The 22,368-nt window shown below is 38.4% G+C and overlaps 1 protein-coding gene across 4 annotated transcripts in view; it reads left to right on the top strand.

Moving 5' to 3' along the window:
- LOC122815438 overlaps positions 1-22,368 on the top strand; it is a 243,515-nt gene that overhangs the window by 168,359 nt on the left and 52,788 nt on the right. For 3 of the 4 annotated variants that reach the window (XM_044087928.1, XM_044087926.1, XM_044087927.1), the window contains one exon: positions 12,860-13,024. The exons of the other annotated variant lie outside the window; for it this stretch is intronic. In XM_044087928.1, the coding sequence (XP_043943863.1) occupies positions 12,860-13,024 (165 nt within the window). The remainder of the gene's footprint in view (positions 1-12,859; positions 13,025-22,368) is intronic. 4 annotated transcript variants of the gene reach the window in all.

Genomic DNA, 22,368 nt, shown 5'->3' with positions numbered 1-22,368 from the left:
CACCAACCTGTCAAAAAAAAAACTAAATATACTAGCTACATCCTACAACAACATAGCTAAATTTGCAACCGGATCTCCTTTTAGGACCCATCACTGCACTAACCTAAAACAACTTGGCTGGCTTGAACTTCCGAATCAGATCAAACTACAACAACTTATTATAACCCACAATACCCTGTACCAACCTACCAAAACTGCTATACTCACTAGCCTCATTACCCCGTACTACAACCTGAAACATCTACGCTCCTCTAATAAACTACTGATAAAAAGGACTATACCCAATAACTCTGCTGGAGATTGCTTATTCTCTAACTCTGTTGGGAAACACTGGAACACTCTACCCGCTGATATTACATCCCTGACTTCTCCTCCTCTCTTCAAGAAAAATATCAAACTGTACCTTAATAATAAATGGCTCTGCCCATGTATTAACCCAGACTAGCCTGCTCATCTGTCTCCTCTCTCTCTTTTTCTCTCCCCTTCTCTACCCAACTACCTCAATAATAATTGGCTCTACCCCTGTAGAAACCCAGACTAGCCTGCTCATCTATCTCCTATCTCACCTTCCCTCTCCCCTTCTCTACCCAACTCCCCAATAGCTTGTTTTTCCTAAGTTCCACAACTATACATTAAGACATGTAACTTACCCCGTGTACAGCACTCACTCATCTTAACTTTCTCTCCTCTCTTCTTAAGTATTTTTCTCTCACCACTCCTTCTTAAAACAACTTCTAAAGCTGTTAGAAAACTATGCACTCCTCTACTCATCCTGTTCTATCTTTGACATCTGTCCTATCTTTACTTCACAGCTATCTCTCTTTATCCTTTCTTTTACAATTCGTCACCTTTATAATATTTTACTTTACAAAAAAAAAAAAAAAAAAAAAAATTTTTGACTATTTTGTTATTTCATAATTTCTACTCATGCTTATTGCTTCTTATAACCTTATACAGCCTGTTATTATGAACTTTGTATGTTCTATGTATAATAACCTGGAGCTTTTCTCCCCGGGCCGCTACTGAAAAAGGACATATATCCAGTTAGACTAGCCCGGTCAACAAATGTAAAATAAAATAAAATAAATAAATAAATGTAGAACACAGCCTGGGATGTTGTCAGGTCCCATGAATGCCGTGTTCTTGACTTTGGAGAGTGTGGTTTTTACCTGTGCAGCCGTGATTACAGGAACTTTACATTCTTCTGGTATAGAGATGGGCCCTTTAGGGGTGGGGGTGGAGGGTAAAGTTAGAACTGATCCTATCTGCCAGGATGTTGGCAATTTCAGTTGGTTCTGTATATTTAGTGCCATTGTGCTGTAACTCAGAGCAGATCTGAGTGTTGCATTGAGATTCTTGACATAGCTATAGAATTCTTTGTGGCTGCCTTTAGAATCAGTGGCGATTTTGTTTTCATAACTAGCTTTGGAGGATTTTATGTGGGATCTCAGCTTCTTACTGAGGCTGACCAGGGAGTTCTTCCAGTCATGGGATTTTACTGTTTTTTGCAACAGTTTCTTTCTTTTGTTGTAGAGTTTGTTTATGACAGGGGACCACCAGATTGGCTTCCTTTTTTGGAGGATAGCATCTTGGTTCTGTTAGGGATAGCATGATCCATGCACTTGTGTAAGTGCTTATAAAGTGCATTTGTGCAAGATTCAGCAGTCATACCTCTATTGTCTGTCTGCATGGGTGTCGTGAAGTTTGCCACTTCTGTCTTAAGAAGTGTGAAGTTGGCTTTGGAGAAATTCTTTACGGTGGTTTCCCTAATGGGGGGTGGGGGTGGGATGTGGATGTCTAGGATGATAAGCTTGTGGTCGGATCTGACCAATGAGGAATTGACCTCTGGTGTGGAACACCAGTCACCCATGTTGGTAATGACCAGGTCTAGGATATTGCTGTCCCTGGTGGGGGTCTGGATAAGTTGATCCAAGGTGTTGGAATTTAGGAATTCCAGAAAACATTGAGCAAATGAATTGGTACACGAGTAGTTTTCCCAGTTAATGGTGGGGTAGTTGAAATCGCCCATTATTAGGGTGTTGGGCTGTACCCTAATATTTTCCAGTGCATCAAGAAATGAGGAGTGGGAATCTTGGGGCATGGTGGGAAATCTGTAGCAAATTACAATTTGGATTGCAGTCTTGCCCAGAGTTAGTTGCACTTGGATAATCTTGGATGCATTACACTGAGCAACTAGTCTGGATGTGTGGATTTCCTTAATGAATATGGACACGCCTCCACCTTTAGTGTTTCAGTCCAGGTTTGGTGGCCGAAAGGTGTGGTATGAATTATAGCCTGGTAATGCAGGGATGCTCTCTGGAACCTTGAACCAGGTCTCTGTCAATGCACAGATGTCGATGTTCTCCATTTTAAGGAGTGCCTCGAGTGAATGCATTTTGAGGTTTAGACTTCTAGCATTGAGTAGCATTACAGTCAGATTTTAGTTGCTTGTACCTGTTATGGTGGTGAATTTGTCATTTGAACCTTGCCTAAAAAAGGCACTATAAGGGTGGCAAGAGCCTTAGCCAGTATCCAGAATCCCAAGAGCGACAGGTACAGGCCATCTCTGGCAAAGCATCGTGGTCTGTCGATCATGTCATCCCAGGCAGACAGACACTGGATCCCCTTAGAATGACACCAGAAGCTTAGCCAATTGTTGAAGTCAATCATTTTGTCCTTGTACTGTGGTATCATCCTGTGTGATGGCAGGATGCTACTCAGGGCTAAGGTCATACCTGCCTGAGCTACAAGATCGGAGAGCTCCTCCATGTCTCTTTTCATGTAGTCCAGGGAGGTACATCTCAGGTCATTCACACCAACATGGACAATGACACAGTCATATTTGTACGTGTTGTGGAGTGACCTGAGTGCGTGCATTATGTGGCAGATCCTGGCAAACAACAGGCAGCTGACAGTAACTTTCTCCTTGTTTAGCCTGGTGAGTGGAACATTATAAAACATACCAAGTGTTACATGATATGTGTCACTTTTCTGTGTAGTGTATATGTCACAGTTATATGTCCTGTTTCTTTGTAACCTTTTATTTCAAATTCTGCATAGGGTTAAATGCTTTGCATAAGGCTAAATACACTACATTTCTTGTGTTACAGCCAAAATAAGTTAAAAAAATCCAGATGAAAACTTTTTTACTGTTTTTTGTTTCATTGAAATGGCGTACAAAAGTCTTTTCTGAATAAATAAATTTACAAAAATATACAGGTATTACATAAGTATACACCATTCTTCTGGGTGGATGTTGTGTCTGCCATGTTTATATGTATATCTCCTGTTGATGAACATTAACTTTTGCATTGTTTTGTAAGTGTCAATCCAGTTAAAGACAAGTTCATTTAGAGCAGGAAAGTTATCAGCAAAATTTTTTTTTTGGTCTACCCATGTTGTTTCCCCCTCCCTTGTGGGCCTAGTCACTAGTGCAATACCTCAGAGACAGACAAGCAATGGAAACACACACACACACACACACACACACACACACACACACACACACACACACACACACACACACACACACACACACACAAAGTATCACCCAGTATAGTGGCAACTCAGCCACATCTCTGCACGGTATTCCTCTTCTAGGCATGATTACTAGCATGCTATCCAGAACCTCTACTAGGGACTGACACAAGAAACATGCCCATAGGTTTCCCCCTCACCAGAACTCTAATGCCTAGTCCTTCCTGCCACTCTGACAGATTCCAGAGCCACTAAATGAACCCACATCAGGACTTTACCCCTCTATGCTATCATAGTGGCAACTCCTGACAATTCCCTATTGTGGAAGTCCTTGGCAGTGCTCATGGCCTGGTGTATGCCCTCCCCTCTAATGTCAAAACATCAGGATATAAGGGTCATTGACCAACACCATATTATTGGTTCCTTCAAGCCTGACTGTATTCCTTCTAGCTTCCTCCTGGGATAGGGTGGTGCTTGGGATAGGAGCAGGGAGGGGCCCAGCTGAGCCATGGCTGCTCCCTGCTGGGTCCCTAGGGGTGGGGTCCACTAAGCCTTCATCCCTGGTCAGCTTATGTCTTGTTATCTGTGTGGTCTGTATCTCCTAGTCCTCTTCCCTCTATGTCTGGCCTTTGAAGCAGGCAAAGACCAGGACTTGGTAGAGGGATTCCTACTAAAACACAGGAACTGTACCAGCGCAAGTCCTAACTTGGGTCCAAAGAGAGATTCTTTGTCTAAAGGAGCAACTAGGATTTCTGACTTGACATGCACTATTAGAGACTGTTGACCAGGTGTGTCTCCTAACAACTGACCCTAAAGCTGCTGCAGTAGTATATGCCACCAAAGCATCAATGTAACAATAAAAAGAATGTTTGGCTACCTAGCAACAGGAATTAGAGCTCTACAGAAGGAATTGTTAGGAGGAATACTGTCTTTTCTTGGAAAGATGGGTGAACATTACTCAGGATCAATGGGCCATAACAATCATTAACGAAACTGCAACCTACAGTTTACACATCTTCCATTCACTCATTTTCCACTCCCAAACTATACACCATCTAACCCAAAAGGACAACTCTTAGAGGTTCAGGCCCAAATCCAGTGGCGGCTGTTGACTTCAAATCAAAGGGGGGCTGCAGGAGACAGATGAATGGGTGGGGTCAATGGGAAGGGGTGTGACCAACTAGAAATGGGAGGAACTATGCTCAAAACCACAAAAACTGTAACTTTAATTAAATATGCTGCCCTGGGTGCCAAACTGTCATTATAAGAGTCCAATCAAGACAAAATGAAGTGTAGAAGAAAAAACATATTTCAATGCATTGGCTGCATGACAGCTTACTTAATATCTAGATGGAAACAAAAAGGTTGTGAGGCATGAAAAATAAGTTACTTTTTAAATACATTACTGGGATGCTAGTCAAAATCAAGTATAAGAAAAGCAAGCAGCACTCAACTCAAACCACTTCTCCTTGCACTGCAGTTCTAATTATAATTTATATTCAGCTTTATTAAAGTACCAAGTAAAATGCTGAAAGTAGCAATCTCTGTGATACCCCCCACTTATAGAAATGTTTCTTATCCAAGAAAGACCTGCTGCCTGACAACTATCTACTTGTTTCATGGGGAAAACATGATCAAAGTAAAAAATGAAAAGCAAACAAGAAACAAGCTCAAGATATATTGCTTACAGGATTACTGTACAGGTAATGGACCATGCATAATAGATTGGCATTCTGTTTGGTTTACAGGTAAAGCCTGCAAAGATGACTGCAAGTCTCCAACAAATGTAATGAGCTTCTTAAAATAATGTAATCCTGTCCTTTATTACAAATACTGTCATATGCATTTTAATACCCAAATCTTAGACATTATCTAGTTATGTAAGTATTCTCTGCATGGCAACAACAGAAAAGCTTTCAATGTTGGCAATTCTTTAATAGCATGCTTATTAAAGCTTACTTGCATCTTACAATCTCAGACAAGCTTACCTGATGGTCATTAAAGCATTGCTACTTAAACACTGAGCAAGAGGCACTTTCTGAGTAATAATAAGCATAAATCAACAGTATAAAAATATGACAGAAACCAGAACATTCTGCAAAATCAAGGACAGTATAAAAGTAGCATTTGTGTCTACCTTGGATATGGGGATACTCTGCACATTTACACTGCATTACTGCTCCTTGCCTTGCTTGGACACATCCAGAGTCACTACATGGGGGAGATGGGGTGCAACAAGTATGTCACAATTTTAAATGTCTGTGGCTGACTGAGATGGCCTTGACACATTTGTCATACCTCTCAACCTCAGAACAAGAAATATGGACAGAGTCATACATAGAAGTGGGACAAAGGCCCAAAAATAAGGAAAATTTTTAAATATTGCTCTTATAAACTTAGAAAGATAATAGAATAGTAGGTATTGCATTAGTATGAATTTTCTGAAAGGTATGAAATCTGAACCTCAAATGTCTGTCATTATTTTCTAATTTCAGTCTTTAATGATTTGCCACTAATTTTCCAAAAAAACACAATTTTATGAAAAATGGACCAAAAATGTGATTCAAAAATATAAAATAGCCACACAATACAGCTGAGAACCTGTCAAAGAAGGGACGCTTTTTAATATTAGTACTGCTAACTTGAGCAGCTGACAAAATAAAAGAATCTACATGCATTTCTGAAATAAAAGTAATCTATAACTGATTATTACAGTTATTTCTTAATTGTAAGCCCGCCACATTTTCTTCCAAAATTGCCATTTTGCAGTGGGATTATTAGGGGAAGAGCAACATTCTGAGCCAAAATCGGGGACAGTTGAGAGGTTTGGATATGCCTAATTCTATAAAGCAATTTATTTGCACGTACCTCTCAACCTGTTAATGCAGGAAATCTGGACAAGGCCAAATATACTGGGGGAACATATAAACAGTACTATAAATTGTTGTATAAACAGACAATTGATAGAATAACAGGTCTTGCTTTAGCATGCATTTTTCTGAAGGTTATGAAGTATGAAACTCAGTGTCTGTCATTATTTAGTGACTTAATTCCTAAATTATTTTCCAGAAAACCACACATTTTTTGAGGAACAAACGAAAAATAAGAAGCAAAAATCTATTCATACTGTGAAAATCTGGACAGTTGAGAGGTATAGTTCAGCCAGGGCTGTCTTTGAGTTTGCCGCCCTTCCCCCTCACAAAATCATGGTCGAATGGAGCTTCCCCCCTGCAGCCATTCAAATGAACCATTACTTGGCTATTTCACCCCATTTACCATAAAAACTAATGTGCATACTGCTTTACTTCTACGATGATTTGGACTTCATTTGAAAGTTTTATTTTGCATTTTACAGCACAAACACTAAGACATCTGCTAAATAAAGCAATGCAATCTCACAATGAAAACAGACTTAGCATTAAAACTTTTCTACCCTTGAAACTCACATTCATTGAAACAGCATTTAAACCCACATTCAAAGAAAATACGTTTTGCCAGTGGCATATAAAGATTAACTTTGGGCTGTTTTCAAATCATAGGCCCCCTGCACACGAAACACACACATGGTCTTTGATACACCTTCCTGATTGTATTAAATTATATTCCTTTTACAATACAGTACAGTTGTTAGAGGGCATTTTAAATTTGTTTTGAACATTTTTCCAGTAAACAATGAAACAAAATGCATGCACCAATAATGGCAGAATTGTCCAGTTCAGAACATTTTTTCAGTAAACAATGAAACAAAATGCATGCATCAATAATGACAAATCTGCCCATTTCAGAACATTTCTACCATAAAAGTCTACTCAAACTTCTACAGTCCACCAGTATCAGTAAATATGCACAATCTCTGAAGAAGTAAAAGTCATCTAAATAATTCCACATTAAAGAAATCTGTAACTAATGAAGAGGTTGCTGCTAGCAAACAACTTTATATTTCATTGTTTCATCTACAAATAAAGTGCCTATTGCCCTTGAGGAATAAATTGCCTAAGTTGCATTAAAAAGCAATAAGCTAGTAATATTGCAATAGGGAATGGATGGCAAACTGATAACAGGTTCATAGGTACTAGGTATCTTCACCAACAACGACTGCAGCATTCACCCCCTTTACAATGCAGTACAGTATGAGTAACGCTTTTACCTACTGTGGGAGTAGAACCCACACCTTTTGCATCAAAAAGCAAGTACACTACCTATTGTGCTATTAACAACACAAGCAAACTTGGCATAAGCAGCACTAAACTTTTGTTCCCCTGCAGCTCTCAGCTTCTTGTAAAATTTACTTGACACTCAACTGCATCTCTGAACTTTGCAGTACAAGAAATGGAAAAATCCAAAATTTGGGGGGGGGGGTGGGCAAAAGACCAAAACAAAGGGACACATTTTAAACATTGCTTACATAATGTTGGAAAATTGTTAAAATAAAATACTGTGTTACCACATACATTTCATTACCAAGTATTGAACCCAGGACCCTGTGCAAAACATTCAGAGAAACATACCACTATGCCAAATCATGTTTTATGAAAGAAAGGAAGACTGAAACTTAAATGGCTACCATTTAGTGAATTCATTTCTCACCATAGCTGTCAACATCTTAGCACAAAACACTTGCACAAAGCCAATAATGGGGGAATACAGACCCCAAACATATTCAGTGAGTTCAGTTATCATCATAGCTCTCAACCTTGGCACAAAACACCTGGACGAAGCCAATAATGGGGGAATACAGTCCAAAAATAGGGACAAATATTCACTGAGGACACCAGAGCAACCCACACAAACACAGGGAGGACATGCAGACTCCATACAGAAGGCACCCCAGCCAAGAATCAAAGCATACAACCTGTAGCTGTCAGACAGTAATGCTACCACTGCACCACTGGCTGTGTCAAGTAACAAAAATGCAGAAACCACAGATTTTATGAGGAACAGAACAGAACAAATATGAGGCAAAAATCTGCAAATGTTTTACAAATGGTGGTGGGTAGGGAATTCAGGCTCTTGTCACTTGGGCCCAAGGTACAGTGTTCAAGCTTTATTCTCTACCCACCACCATGTAGCAAGTAGGGCATTTTACAGACTGACACACACGCCTGTGCAGGCTTTCTGGGTCTTCCCACGAGATATGAGTAGGCTGGAGCCTCCAGCCTGTGGGCGATGCAGTCTGGTGTTCTTCTAGTCTGTGCGGTTGCCACCACACAGACCTCTGGGCTGGCAGGGCAGAGTCCCTGCCTTCCCTATCCAGACTGCCTAACAGAGCAGTCTGGAGTTCAGGAATGGCATGCATGTGTGCGGAGTTCTGGACTGCCTTACACAGCAGTCAGAGGAACTAAGTACGCATGCGTGGTTCTGGGACTACTCGGAATTTTTTTTTAAGTTTATATTTCATTGTCTACAGTAGTGGAGGAATTTGTCTACAGTAGTGGGTTTATTCCTTTTACAGGTGGGGGGCTGCAGTCCTGCAGTCTGATAGCATGGGCCACCCCTGGTTGCATCTCAAGAATGGCATTAGCTTGCTGCCTCAACTTGTAAAGCATTATTGATGAATTTGTTAACTATGCCCTTAGCGGCTCAGGAGGCCAGTTACTGTAAAAAAAAAAAAAAAACATAGGAAAAGTGTTTACTTTACAAAGGTACATAACTGGAAGAGTCCCAAACAGTGGTTCACAAATTGTAGCAATGGATTTCATATTGTGTAATGTGGAAGTGGAGTATAAATGGGGTGAATTACTACAGGTGTTATTAAGCAGTCTTAAAAAAAATGAAAATAGATCCTGACAAGTGTAAGAAAAGTAAGACTTGTTTGTATACATTCTTAACAGAGGTTTATAGGTATATACTATGGTAATGGCCAACAAATCCTTTGTGTATACATTCTTAACATAGGTTTATAGGTATATACTAGGGTAATGACCACCAAATCCTTTATAAGCCTAGCCATGCAACCCAAATGCATCCCACAAACTATATTGCCTTAGAGGTTGCTTTAAGGGGTGTTTGTCAGTTAGGTCATGATTTAACTGCTGCTTCTGTCCATCAGAAAAATAGGTGCCAGACCTGGGGAGAATTTACAATTTCCCATCCACTGGTTCAGATTGTGCTTGAGTACGGTTAGGGAAGGGCTCTACTTCACATGGATGGGAAGCCTATTTCAGGGAATGGGAATTCACTGGGATACATACCCGTCCTTCCAACATGCCCTATTCAAATTGCAAGGAAGGTTTAAATCCTTGGATCTAGTAGTTCTGATGTTTTTCATTTTGTGGATATGCAAAAGGTCTGTCAGAGCGGCATCCAAGGATACCGTGCATGCCAGGCATAAATCACCTCTCAGCAGTCTGTAAGAAACACAGCATAAGGACAGAGCTTTGAAGTGATCTGCACAGGGCATTGTATTTATACCCTGTATTCTTTTAGTGAGGACCCTCTGTGTATGTTCCAGCTGTTGCATGTGCCTGGTCAGGTACATACTGAAGTGGGCGTTATACTCAATGATGGGTCTGATGAGGACTGAGTACAGGGGTATAATGACCTCTCTGGACCCTGGATGCAATGCCCTTACTTATGAGTTGAGTGACAGAATGATTTTCTTACTACGTTAGACAAATGTTGGTCAGAACCCACATTACTATCTACATGAGTCCCTAAATCCCCAACTACTGTATTTACTTTTAGGATTATTTTATTGTTGAGATAGTTTTCCAAGGAGGCCAACTTCCCAAAACGTATTATTATTATTATTATTATTATTATTATTATTATGCGTTTCTTGGCATTGAATTTTAAGCCATGGCTTTAGCTTCAGCCATTTGTCTGTGTTAGGCCTTCCTGTGGGGGGTTTCTATGATTGCTTCCAGCTTACAATCATCTGCAAACTTGGTAAGTCAGAGGTCCTTGACACTGGCCTTGACTTCCAAGAAACGCATGCCTTCTCAAAGAAGTCCACCAAATTCAGTTGACATGACCTGCCTTGGACAAACCAAACCAAGTTGGTTCCAGTGTCTAAAGGTTTCCTATGTTGTTGTTAATCATTTCCATGATAATTCTTTCCATAGCTTTGTATATGAGACTAGCCAGACAAATGGGTGTATATTTTTGGAATTCATTGATGGTCCACCCTTCCACAGAGGGATAACTGTTGCAGTCCTTCATTTATATTAATTGATACCTGTTCATAAGTTATGGTTGAATAGTGACCCCAATGGCTCTGATAGGTCATATTTCAGGTCAATTATGGGGGCATCCTTGGATATTATCATGCCCATCAAAGCTATTTTCTTGGCCTTAAAGATTGCCCTTAAGACCAGCTCCTTACTGATAGTTAGAGGGGTTATGTTAGATGATATTTCTTGGAGGGGTGGGGGACGGCAGCATGAAATTGTTGCTGAATTTGTCTGTCAGAAATGTTGTTAAATCCCCCAGTTCAGTGAGTGCGGCTCCACATACCACCAGTTCAGCACACTGTTTTAGCTGCCTTTGATGTTTCAGACATAGCTGAAGAAGGCCTTATGACTGCCCTTGGCCTGGGATGCTATCTTTACCTAAAATTTTGCTTTGTTAGACTAATCAGACCTCTTAGTTGTCTATTCAGTTTGATGAGAAAGTATTTGTCAATTTTGGTGTTACATTTCCTAATTTTAGCTATAACATTTTTCTTTTGTTGTGCAATCTGTTTAATTTTGTATTACACCAGGTTGTTTTTTTTTTTTAAGTTAGTTTTGGGCTTTCTTCTGGTACCCCCATAGATCTTTATGAAATCATTAACATAGTTATACAGAGCTTCTGTGAATAATTCCACATAGGCTGCTGTGTTATCTGGGCTGGAAGGGGTTTGAAATTTTGACAGGGTATCACTTAATAAAAGGTAGTTTGCCTTGGAATGGTTCCTAACTGTGACAGGGTTTATTGGGGTTACAGGGGTCTATATCACATAGTAGAAGTTATCTACCTTCGAACACCTAATGGTCGAACCATTATGTTCGAAGTTATATAACTTTAACTATGTAAAAAAAAAAAGACAACGGACAACAAAATAAACTGTTTTAAGTAGGGGGCAAGCCCCCCTGCACCCCCACACCCCCCGCTACTTAAATATGCCAACTTCGAGATCACACCACATAGAACAGAATGGAAACCTCCACCTATGGAGATTTCCATTCACATGCTTGAACTTTTACAAATTTGAACATATGGTCTCGACCATATATAGTTCGAACTTGTAAAAATTCGATGATGTGATAGGAACCCAGGGTTACAGAACTGATTTTTATTTTGAAGGAGACTGCTTTGTGGTGTGACCTTACCAGACAGACCATGACACTTGGGGAGGGAATAGCAATCTCTCATATTTGTGAGTACCATGTCGAATATGTTTGTATGTCTAACAGGCGTATGCGCTACGTTTGCAAAGTCTAGGTATCTCTGTATCTGCAAATGTGGGGTTGTGTAGGATTCCCAGTTTATAGAGGTGATAATTAAAGTCCACCATGAATATGGCATTTGGTTGAATTTTGGGTGTCTCCAGTAGGTCTAAGTATGAGCTATGGGTTTCACGGGACATAGAGGGTGACCTATAGCTTGATAGGATGTGGTATGGGACTTTGCCCATGGTAATCTGAATGTGGAAGAAGTCCAGTGTACCGTTCTGTTTAACCAGCCTAGAGCTATGCTTGTTATTGCTGCAGATTGAGACACTGCCACCTTCAGTCTCTGCCAGTGCTGTTGCTGGTCTAAATGTGTAGAAGGCTGTGAAACCTTGCTCTGCTGGGGTGCGCTCTGTGGCTTTAAAACCACGTCTCTGTGACTGCACAGACATCTGTTTTCTTCAAAGTGAGGACAGCTTTAAGGGCGTGGAGCTCCTTGTTTAGACTCATGACAATGAAAAAGGAAACAAAATAGTTTATTTTTCCAATATTACATTTCAGATTTGTGAATACATAACGCTTTTTCTTAGACATAAAATTTAGATTTTGATATTTATGTCATATGCAGCCATTTTCATTTTAATCTTGTCTGTCTTTGCAACATTGTGCTATTCATTGTGACATCAGAAACCAACCTGCTTAGTGGCTGCAGTCAGTCAAAACTGAACACAGAACTTAACTAAACTTATGCAATTTTCCAGGAGAATGTGATGATGGGAAGAGAAACATGACAGCTACAAACACTGCAGTCAGACAGAAATGTAGAAGTCTCATGGTTTTAAGATTTTTGTTTGTGTAAAATTATTTCCTTTCAGTATGAAAAAAATATAGAGGTGTTTATGTCATGATTTTAAGTTGCAGTGTTCTATAAAGTTTTCTTTAGTTAATTGCTTAAATAAGAGACATTAAGAAACTGTTTGATCATGTTTTTATTATTGCTTCAATGACAGAAGTTAAGAAGAAAGCTCGTTTGAGAACTCAAAAACAAGCATACAAAGTGAATAAACTTCCTGATGCCGACCGTTATCCCAATGGAGTTAGACCAAAGTTTACTTTTTGTCCTCCAAGGATTCTGCACTTTAGCAAGCATGCGGATCATCTACGTGGTGCGCAAGGTGAGACTGTTAATAATCAACACTGTGATTTATAGCACAGAGGGATTCGGATTTGTACTACAGTGTATGTGATGTTTCTCCACATATCCTGTTATGCTGTAGGGATAGCACAAGTACAAAGAAAGGAGATGGGGACAAAAAAAATAGGAAAAAAACTAGAGAGGGAAAGAAGGAAAGAAAGAAAGAATGAAAGAAAGAAAAAGAGAGAAAGAAAGAGAAAGAAAGAAGGAAAGAGAAAGAAAGAAAGAATGAAAGAAAGAAAAAGAGAGAAAGAAAGAAAGAAGGAAAGAGAAAGAAAGAATGAAAGAAAGAAAAAGAGAGAAAGAAAGAGAAAGTAAGAAAGAAAGAAAAGAAAAAGAATGAATGAAAGAAAGAAAAAGAGAAAAAGAAAGAAAGAGAAAGAAAGAAAGAAAGAAGGAAAGAGAAAGAAAGAAAGAATGAAAGAAAGACAAAGAGAGAAAGAAAGAAGGAAAGAGAAAGAAAGAATGAATGAAAGAAGGAAAGAGAAAGAAAGAAAAAGAAAGAAAGAAAGAAAGAAAGAAAGAAAGAAAGAAAGAAAGAAAGAAAGAAAAAGAAAAATGTTTAGTTGTAATTCTAATAGCACAAAATATGACATTTCTTGTCACTCAAAAAGAAAACGTTTTACTCTAGCTAAAACTAAATTACATTTATAAGAAAGAATGAATACATGTATATCACTAGTCAGTAGTCAAAATATTGAATATTTATATTTTTTTCATCATCGACTCTCTTTTTTCCATTTTCGACATGGGGTCAGAGCAGGATAATGGTCAAATGGGTCCCCTGGCAGAGTACTGGATCTGACCCCCTCACACCATTCTAGTGTCCCATTACTTGGCTATTTCTTCCCAGTTACCACAAACACTGTTCAAACCTGTCAGTGTGCATACTGTTTTCTTTTTTAGTTCTACAGTGATTATAGATAATTGCAATTAATTTTAAACTTTATTTTAAATTTATTGCACAAACACTGACAAAACAAACAAGTAAAATCTCACAGTGATAACAGACTTAGCAAACTTCTCTGCCCTTGAAACTCAAATTCATTGAAATGATATTGGAACTCATACTCAAAGAAAATGTATCTGGCCAGTGGCAGATTATGTTTAACTTTGAGCTGTTTTCAAACTGTAGGATCCTTGCACACATTTTTACAGCCATACATACATGCATGTATTATTTGATTCATGGTCCTGATTCTACCAAATTATATACCTTGTAAAATACAACGTCACTTGTTAGAGCTTGTTTTAAATGTGTAATTTTGAACATTTGTCCAGTAATCAACGAAACAAAATGTTTGAACCAATAATGGCAAAATTACCAGTTTTAGAGCATTTCAACCTTAAAAGTCCACTCAACCTTCTGGGTCATTACAATCCACCAATATCAGTCAATATGCATGGTGTGGGAGTAGAACTCACAGCCTTCTGTACCAAAGGACAGTATACTACCTGTTATGCTACTAAAAGTACTTCCAAATTGTATAGCACAAACACTGACTGCCATTTGCTAAACAAAGCAATTGCACATTGTAAACAAACTTAGCAAGAGCAATAGTAAACTCTCCTCTTGCTCACAGTTCCTTGAAAATACCCTGAAACTCATAATTCCTTGAGCAGTCTGTTAGCTGGTGTAAGGGATTCAGGCTCTTGTCTCCACTGAAAGTCACAGTTACTTGAGCAATCTGGTAATTGGTATACAGGATTCAGGCTTTTGCCTCCTGTAACCAAGGTACAGTGCTCCAGCCTGAGTAAGTTAATGGACTAACCTGCCTTTCTAAATTTGGGCATTTCACATACACACCTACAAATCAACTTATGAAGAGAATGGCTAAGCAAATTTAAATTCCACACAAGTCTCTCTCACAGAAGCAAGTGTGTGGAATGTGTTTCCATTACATCCATCTTGGTGTGCATTATATTAAAGATGTATGTAAGCATGCAGAGTGAGTGTGTGTCTTCTTAAAGAAGAAGAAGATGCTGTGTTAAAGAAAAAAATAATTTTTTAATTGCTTAATTAAAAAGTAACTGTGACAGCTAACTGGCCAGTGCCCCTCCCACAGCTACAGGGCCTTAGGCAACTTCTTAGGTCACCTAGTAAAGGATCCTGATGTTCATGGGGTAGGGGTGTCATGTCAACTGCTGCCATCTCCCTCAGTTATAGGTTACTCTCCTATTATCTTCAACAGTCATACCTGCCAATCACAGGTCTTCTTTCACACAATTTATCCACTTCTTTTCTGGACACCCTCATTTCCTTTTGCCTTCTTTCTGTCTGGCCCAAATATTCTTCATCAGTTGTCTTCTGCTTTTCTGCACATGTGCCTGAACCACTGTAATCTGTTTTCTTTGACTTTCTTTGCAATTGGAGCTATTTTGGCTTCTGCTGAGATGTCCACATTTCTTCGTCTGTCTCATTGTGTATCCTAACACCATCTCAGGCATGTCATCTTCTGATAACACCACTGTTTTGTACACCTTACTTTTCAGTTTCTTTGAAATTCTTTCATACGTCCCCCACACACACTGCTAATTAAGTATACTAACTCTGAGATTACACAAAGTCATGGAAAGGACATTTTCTTCAGGGAAGTAAATACTGTGGGAAGAACTAGCCAGGGAATTGTTATGACTAGGCTTGTATAGGCCCTAGGGCCGATAGCCTAGTACCAACCTATGAACCTATGAACTTATGAACCCTGAGAATTATGTGATATTACATGCCTGTTAATTATTTCCTTATTTTCTTCTGATAAAGACTATCCAGTGAGTGAGGCTTATTTTCAGTGGATGTCTGAGGACAGAAGCTCTGCAATATGAACCTGTTTGACCAGAGGTATAGTATATACAACCCAACCTGCTTATGCTACTCATGCATGTTAACCTAACACTGTCCCTGCACCTAACTCTACACCTTAACTTCTGAAAATCCATTTCCCCTAACAGTGTCACTACTCAGACAAATTTGGTCTTAATTCATTGCTAGGGCTAGAGCTAAGCAATTGGAAAAAGAGGGTATTTTGTTACCTTTTCAATTGTTAGAGTTTTGTAGTTTTTGTTGTTTGATTTAATTTGTTTCCAAAGTGGCAGCATCAATTTGCTGGGTTTCCATGTTTGTGAACTTTGGCATAATGTTGTATAATTGTTATAACACACACACACACACACACACACACACACACACACACACACACACACGCACACACACGCACGCCTTGCGCACGCACACACACACACACACACACACACACACACACACACATATATATATATATATATATATATATATGGGCTAACTGAATTTTCTTGACTGCAGTTGCGTAACTTGACATTTGTTATATATCTATATATCTATATATCTATATCTATATATCTATATATCTATATCTATATATCTATATATCTATATCTATATATTTATATATATATATATATATATATATATATATATATATATATATATATGTGTATATTAAAATATATGTGTGCATGTGTGTGTGAGAGAGTATGTAAAACACACCCAAGGTTACACACAACTTAAAACAGGTAGGTAGGTAAGTACACAGAACGAAAAACTGGTAAAACTGAAAACCAAACAGATCAGTACTCAACATGTAAAAATTAGCCACTACGTAAAACGAGGGAGACATTTATTTAAAGTACACCAGTTTCACTATTAACCCACTGCTTTATAAGCACATATGGAAAGTACACATCAGAAACAAGTAGTAGCAGAATCATCACATGATCAATTGCAAACACCAATAAAATTAATATTACATGAAAAATGAGAGGTTACACTTTGCTTAATGAAAATATATTTTATCATATTTCATTGAGACTTTGAGGAAAGTGTCTCTGTTACCATTACCCATCATTTTTATTTTTTTATATAAGAAATCAGAAAAAAAAATCTTCAGTCATTTGTTGATTTAAAAAGTTTTTGTTTATGCCCACAAAAAAATGTGCTGCAGAATGCATGAGTGTATGCCTCTAAGGCAATACGAGATTTGTTACAATGAATAATTCATCAGTGTATGCCTCTAAGGCAATATGAGATTTGTTACAATGAATAATGCATCAGTGTACGCCTCTAAGGCAATACGAGATTTGTTATAATGAATAATGCATCAGTGTACGCCTCTAAGGCAATACGAGATTTGTTACAATGAATAATGAATCAGTGTACGCCTCTAAGGTAATACAAGATTTGTTACAATGAATAATGCATCAGTGTATGCCTCTAAGGCAATACGAGATTTGTTATAATGAATAATGCATCAGTGAACGCCTCTAAGGCAATACGAGATTTGTTACAATGGATATCACTAATGTAGACTGAAATATGGTCTTCATATGCCCTTTTAGCTTGTCCAATGTGGAATCCTCCCACATGTGCGTTGTGCCAAATATAGCACATTTTTGGTGTCAAGTGATAAAACAGCATATATAAAAAGTGGTTATTGAATTTTTGGTGTTAAAAATGTAATGGTCAAAATATACCTGCATAAACTGAATTTTCCACATGGTTTGCATCCATTCAACCTACCAAGCAAAACAAGGTTTAAAATATGAAAAATGTTGTAACAAAACTTTGTGTTATCTATAGCCAAATTCACATTTACCTCCCAGTATGGCTGCACAGCATTCCAGTACTTACTTATAATAATAGTCTCAGCCCCAGTACTGGTATTAAAGGTAAGAGCAAAAGTCTCCATAGTGCAGTAGTAGAGCACCAGACTCCAAAATTAAGAGAAAATCTTATTCTGTCTTATTTTTCCTTTTCTCTTATGTTATATGTAAGCAGTTAATTTTTGTTAAATTCTGTTAATCTTAGTTACCTCATTTATAGACTGAACCAGTTTGTGCTCAGCATAACCCTGTGTTTCAAATCCAGTATTTTATTTGCAGACATTATCTCTACCACATATCCTTTTGACCCTCATGTACTGTGTTTTAGGAATATTGAGAACAAAACCTTTAGGGTAACAATTATCAGTCATCAAAAACCCATTCTTAGTGAATTGTTTTCTATATAATAATGTAGTTAATGTACCATCAACCACTTTTGTAATTTCTACATCCAAAAATCAAATTTTACATATAACTGACTGTAAATAAAAGGGAATGCCAAAAATGATTATGATTTAAAAAGTTTTAAAATGCATTCAGTTGATTGACTGGGCCTTTACAAACCACTCAACAGTCATTCAAATACTGACAAAACTTGTCAGTGTAAGTTACAAATGGGTTTAACTGTTAGTCTTAAATATAAATTTGCTCTAAAACCCCTGTAAATTGGTCTGCGTTAATGGGTACAAAAGGTGCATACATTGTAACACCCGTCATTTGCAAAAAGCGCTCAGTATTTTAATGAAATATATTTTTGCTCAGTACCAGTTCATTCAGCTAAAATCTTTAAATTCAGGTATTTATAGGTTTTCTTTTTCCAAACAATACTTTAAAGCAGCCCATTTCTTACGTGGAGAATACTTGTGTACACTACTTGGATGAAATGGGCATTCTGAGATAATGAAGTGATTGTCTCGTGTTTACTGAAAACCACCTAATACCTAACAAAATGACATAGTGTATGAGAGATGTAGTTACATAATGTTATTATAAGCAAAACTCTCATGCAAAGCCAATTTGCAAGTGGTCAGTACCACACAACACCACAGGACAGGTCTATATCACTTTGTCAAAGGTTCATTACCGCGATCCTTCATTCATATGAATACCTGCAGTATCATGAATAAAATAGAAGACCTTCACACTGCCATTTCCTTATATAACCCTGATATTATTCTCATCACAGAGACATGGCTTAAACAACATATTAAAGATAATTCCATCACCCCACCTGGGTATAACATTCTCAGGGCAGACCAGCTACATAAAAGAGGTGGAGGCTTAGCTCTACTTCACAGAACCAACCTACAACTCCAACTCCTCCAAAAAGATTCTCCCAACTTCATCAATGCAAAGACTCTGTTTGCAAAGCTCTCCCTTAATCAACATAAGCACCTAAACCTACTGGGTATCTATATAACCCCGGGTGACAACCTAACCACCCTAGAATCCATACTTCACTAGGCCACATACTCCTTCCCTCAAGAAACTATCATGCTAGGTGATGTAAACATTGACTGGAACTCCATCCATTCTCCCACCCCCACCCACCACATTAACCTATATGACTTCACTCAACTTATAGATACTCCCACATGCATTGATAAGGCCATAAAAAGAGAATCTATACTTGACTGGATCCTCATAAATCAACCAAATACTGCCCATCAATGTGGCACTCTACCAAACTCTCTGAGCGACCACAGCCCCACTTTTATCCTTAGGCAAAAACTTAAAATAATTAACTCTCCCTCCCCTCTACAAACCTGCTCCAACAAAAGTTTTCCTAGAGACCACTTCATAAGAGCCTTGCAACATTGCAACTGGTCTCCCATCAAAACCCTTTCATTTTTCAAAGCAGTTGATTACTTCATCTCCACCTTTCTAAATATCCTCAACCAACTAGCCCCCTTAAAAACTATCAGGACACATAACAACCACATCCCTTGGCTCCAGAAAACCACAAAAGCCCTACTTAGAGCCAGGAATAAGTCTGGAAAACCTGGTGCCATACCAGATCACCCACAGCTAGGCAAACCTTTCATGAGCTCCTAAACAAAGCAAAAAAGCAGGTTAAGCTCGATAAACAAAATACTGTATCACTCAACAAAACAAATACAGTACCAAACCACAAAAATTCTGGGCAACAATAAATAACATCCTACAGCCTGGAAGAACTCCCACTCCCACCCCCAATATAATAGGTACAGACCTGGACATAGCCTCCAGCTTTAATAACTATTTTACCTCCTCAGTACTCAAACTCTTAAACAACATCACTTCCTCCAACACCCCACAACCACCTCAGGCCCAAATCAATACCATACCTTTCACACTCCAGTCTCTTCCTACATTTACTATCTAAAAACTCCTAGAGAAACTCAAACCAACCACCCTTGCAGCCGATAACCTTCCTGTCGAATACCTCCAAATTGCATCCACAGCTAAAGCATATCCCATTTCACTTCTAATAAATAGATCCATCACTGAACACACTGTTCCATCCCTGTGGAAAACCTCATATATCATGCCACTCCACAAAGGTGGCCCCTCCCTAGACCTTTCCAACTATCGACCAATTGCAATTCTCTTACCCCTCTCTAACATCCTAGAAAGATGTATTCATCACCAGTTCCTCTTCTGTCTCCTCACCAACAAACTTCTCTCCTCAACCCAACAAGGATTTTGCCCATTCCACAGCACCACCACTGCCCTATTCAAATTCACCAAGACCATAAACTGCCATAGGAATCTAGGTAAATTTGTCTCCGTTAACCTTCCTAGATTTATCCAAGGCATTTGACACAGTCTCACATAATAAACGGCTGTCTTGTCTCTCTGACCTCAACCTTAACAACCCCACCCTCCTCTGGTTTAAAAGCTATTTAGATAACCGCCAACAATCCGCCAAATGGCAAAACTCTCTATCCCCCCACCCCGAACCTCCTTAGATGTGCCACAAGGATCAAATCCTAGGACCTCTTCTTTTTCATATCTTCATGAACCAACTCTACTCAACTACCTCTAAAGCTGACATAGTCCAATATGCTAACACAACTCTCATATGCTCTGCACCCAACATCTAGCTTCTCCAACAAAAAACCCAAGAAGTCTTCTCTGAAATAGAGAACTGGCTTAACAACTCACAACTCATACTCAATCCCAAGAAAACACAACTAATGCTGTTCCACTCTACTAAAACAAGCAACCTTACCCACTCTATACTATCCACCAGCAAAACACAAATCACCCCTGTCACTGAGGCTAAATCCCTAGGAGTTACCATTGACCAGCAACTCAAATTCACAATGCACATATCAACAACCATCACTAAAGTCCACAAAAAGCTAGGTTCCCTATATCACTGTAAATGTTATCTAACCACCGAATCTCAAATTGCAATAGCCAGGACCCGCCTCCTATCTACTCTACTTTATGCATCCCCAATTCAAACTAATCTTTACAAAACTGATCTTAATAAACTTTCCATCTGTTACAACAAAATTGCTAGATTCTCTGTCAGTGACAAATCATGATCCCACCACTGCCTTTCCCTACATGCCTTGCACTGGCTTGAATTTCCGAACCTATTAAGGTAGCATCAACTCAGCCTAGCTCATCTAATTCTGTACTATCCCGAGAACCCCCCCGACCGGCCTGGCATGCTTAACTTCTACAATTCAAATAGACAACTTCGGTCCTCCAATGAAGCCTTAATCAAAACCATCACATGCAAAGACAACTCTGGGGAATCACTATTTGCCTTTGAAATAGAAAAAATATGGAACAACCTTCCCCCTGACCTCAGACTACAAAACTCCAAACCCTCCTTCAAAAGCCTACTTAAAACATACCTCTTCACCAACCATCTATGCAACTGTAATCTACCCCTGAAGCCTCATCCACTTACTATTTCTACACACCATCTGTCCTGGACAACACAAACAACACCATCTAACTATACCTATCCATGTGTGAGCAATAACCTATATATGAGTGTGTGTGTGTGTGTGTGTGTGTGTGTGTGTGTGTGTGTGTGTGTGTGTGTGTGTGTGTGTGTGTGTGTGTGTGTGTGTGTGTGTGTGTGAGTGTGTGTGTGTGTGTGTGTGTGTGTGTGTGTATATATATATATATATATATATATATATATATATATATGTGTATGTATATATATATATATATATATATATATATATATATATATATATATATATATATATGTATATGTGTGTATATATATATATATATATATATATGTGTGTGTGTGTGTGTGTGTGTGTATATATATATATATATATATATATATATATATATATATAGATAGATAGATAGATATATGTGTGTATATGTATATATGTGTATGTATATGTATGTAGGTATACTCTTACATGTATATTTGCTTGAATGTATATATGGAAAACTTAAAATATTTATATACTCTTATTCAATTGTGAAATATCTTGCAGTGCTATACCAGGTTCTTATCTACTCTCATTGTATATTTTGTACACTTGTATTTTTAACCAAAAGGGGGAATATCCTCTTATTGTATACTAACAACTGTAAAGTTTACAATCTGTGTGCTACTACTGTGTAATGTCTCTTTTGTAAATTTTTCTTCTCTTTGTAAACTTATGAGTTTTTCTCCCCAGGACTCCACTGAAAACAGACATTTGTTGTCCAGTCAGA

The sequence above is a fragment of the Protopterus annectens genome, chromosome 11.part0 (genome assembly GCF_019279795.1).
Source record: "Protopterus annectens isolate FY-2018-M chromosome 11.part0, PAN1.0, whole genome shotgun sequence".
NCBI classification, from domain to species: domain Eukaryota; kingdom Metazoa; phylum Chordata; order Ceratodontiformes; family Protopteridae; genus Protopterus; species Protopterus annectens.
Note: the sequence above shows the minus strand (reverse complement) of the source record. Positions and strands in the feature narration are given on the sequence as shown.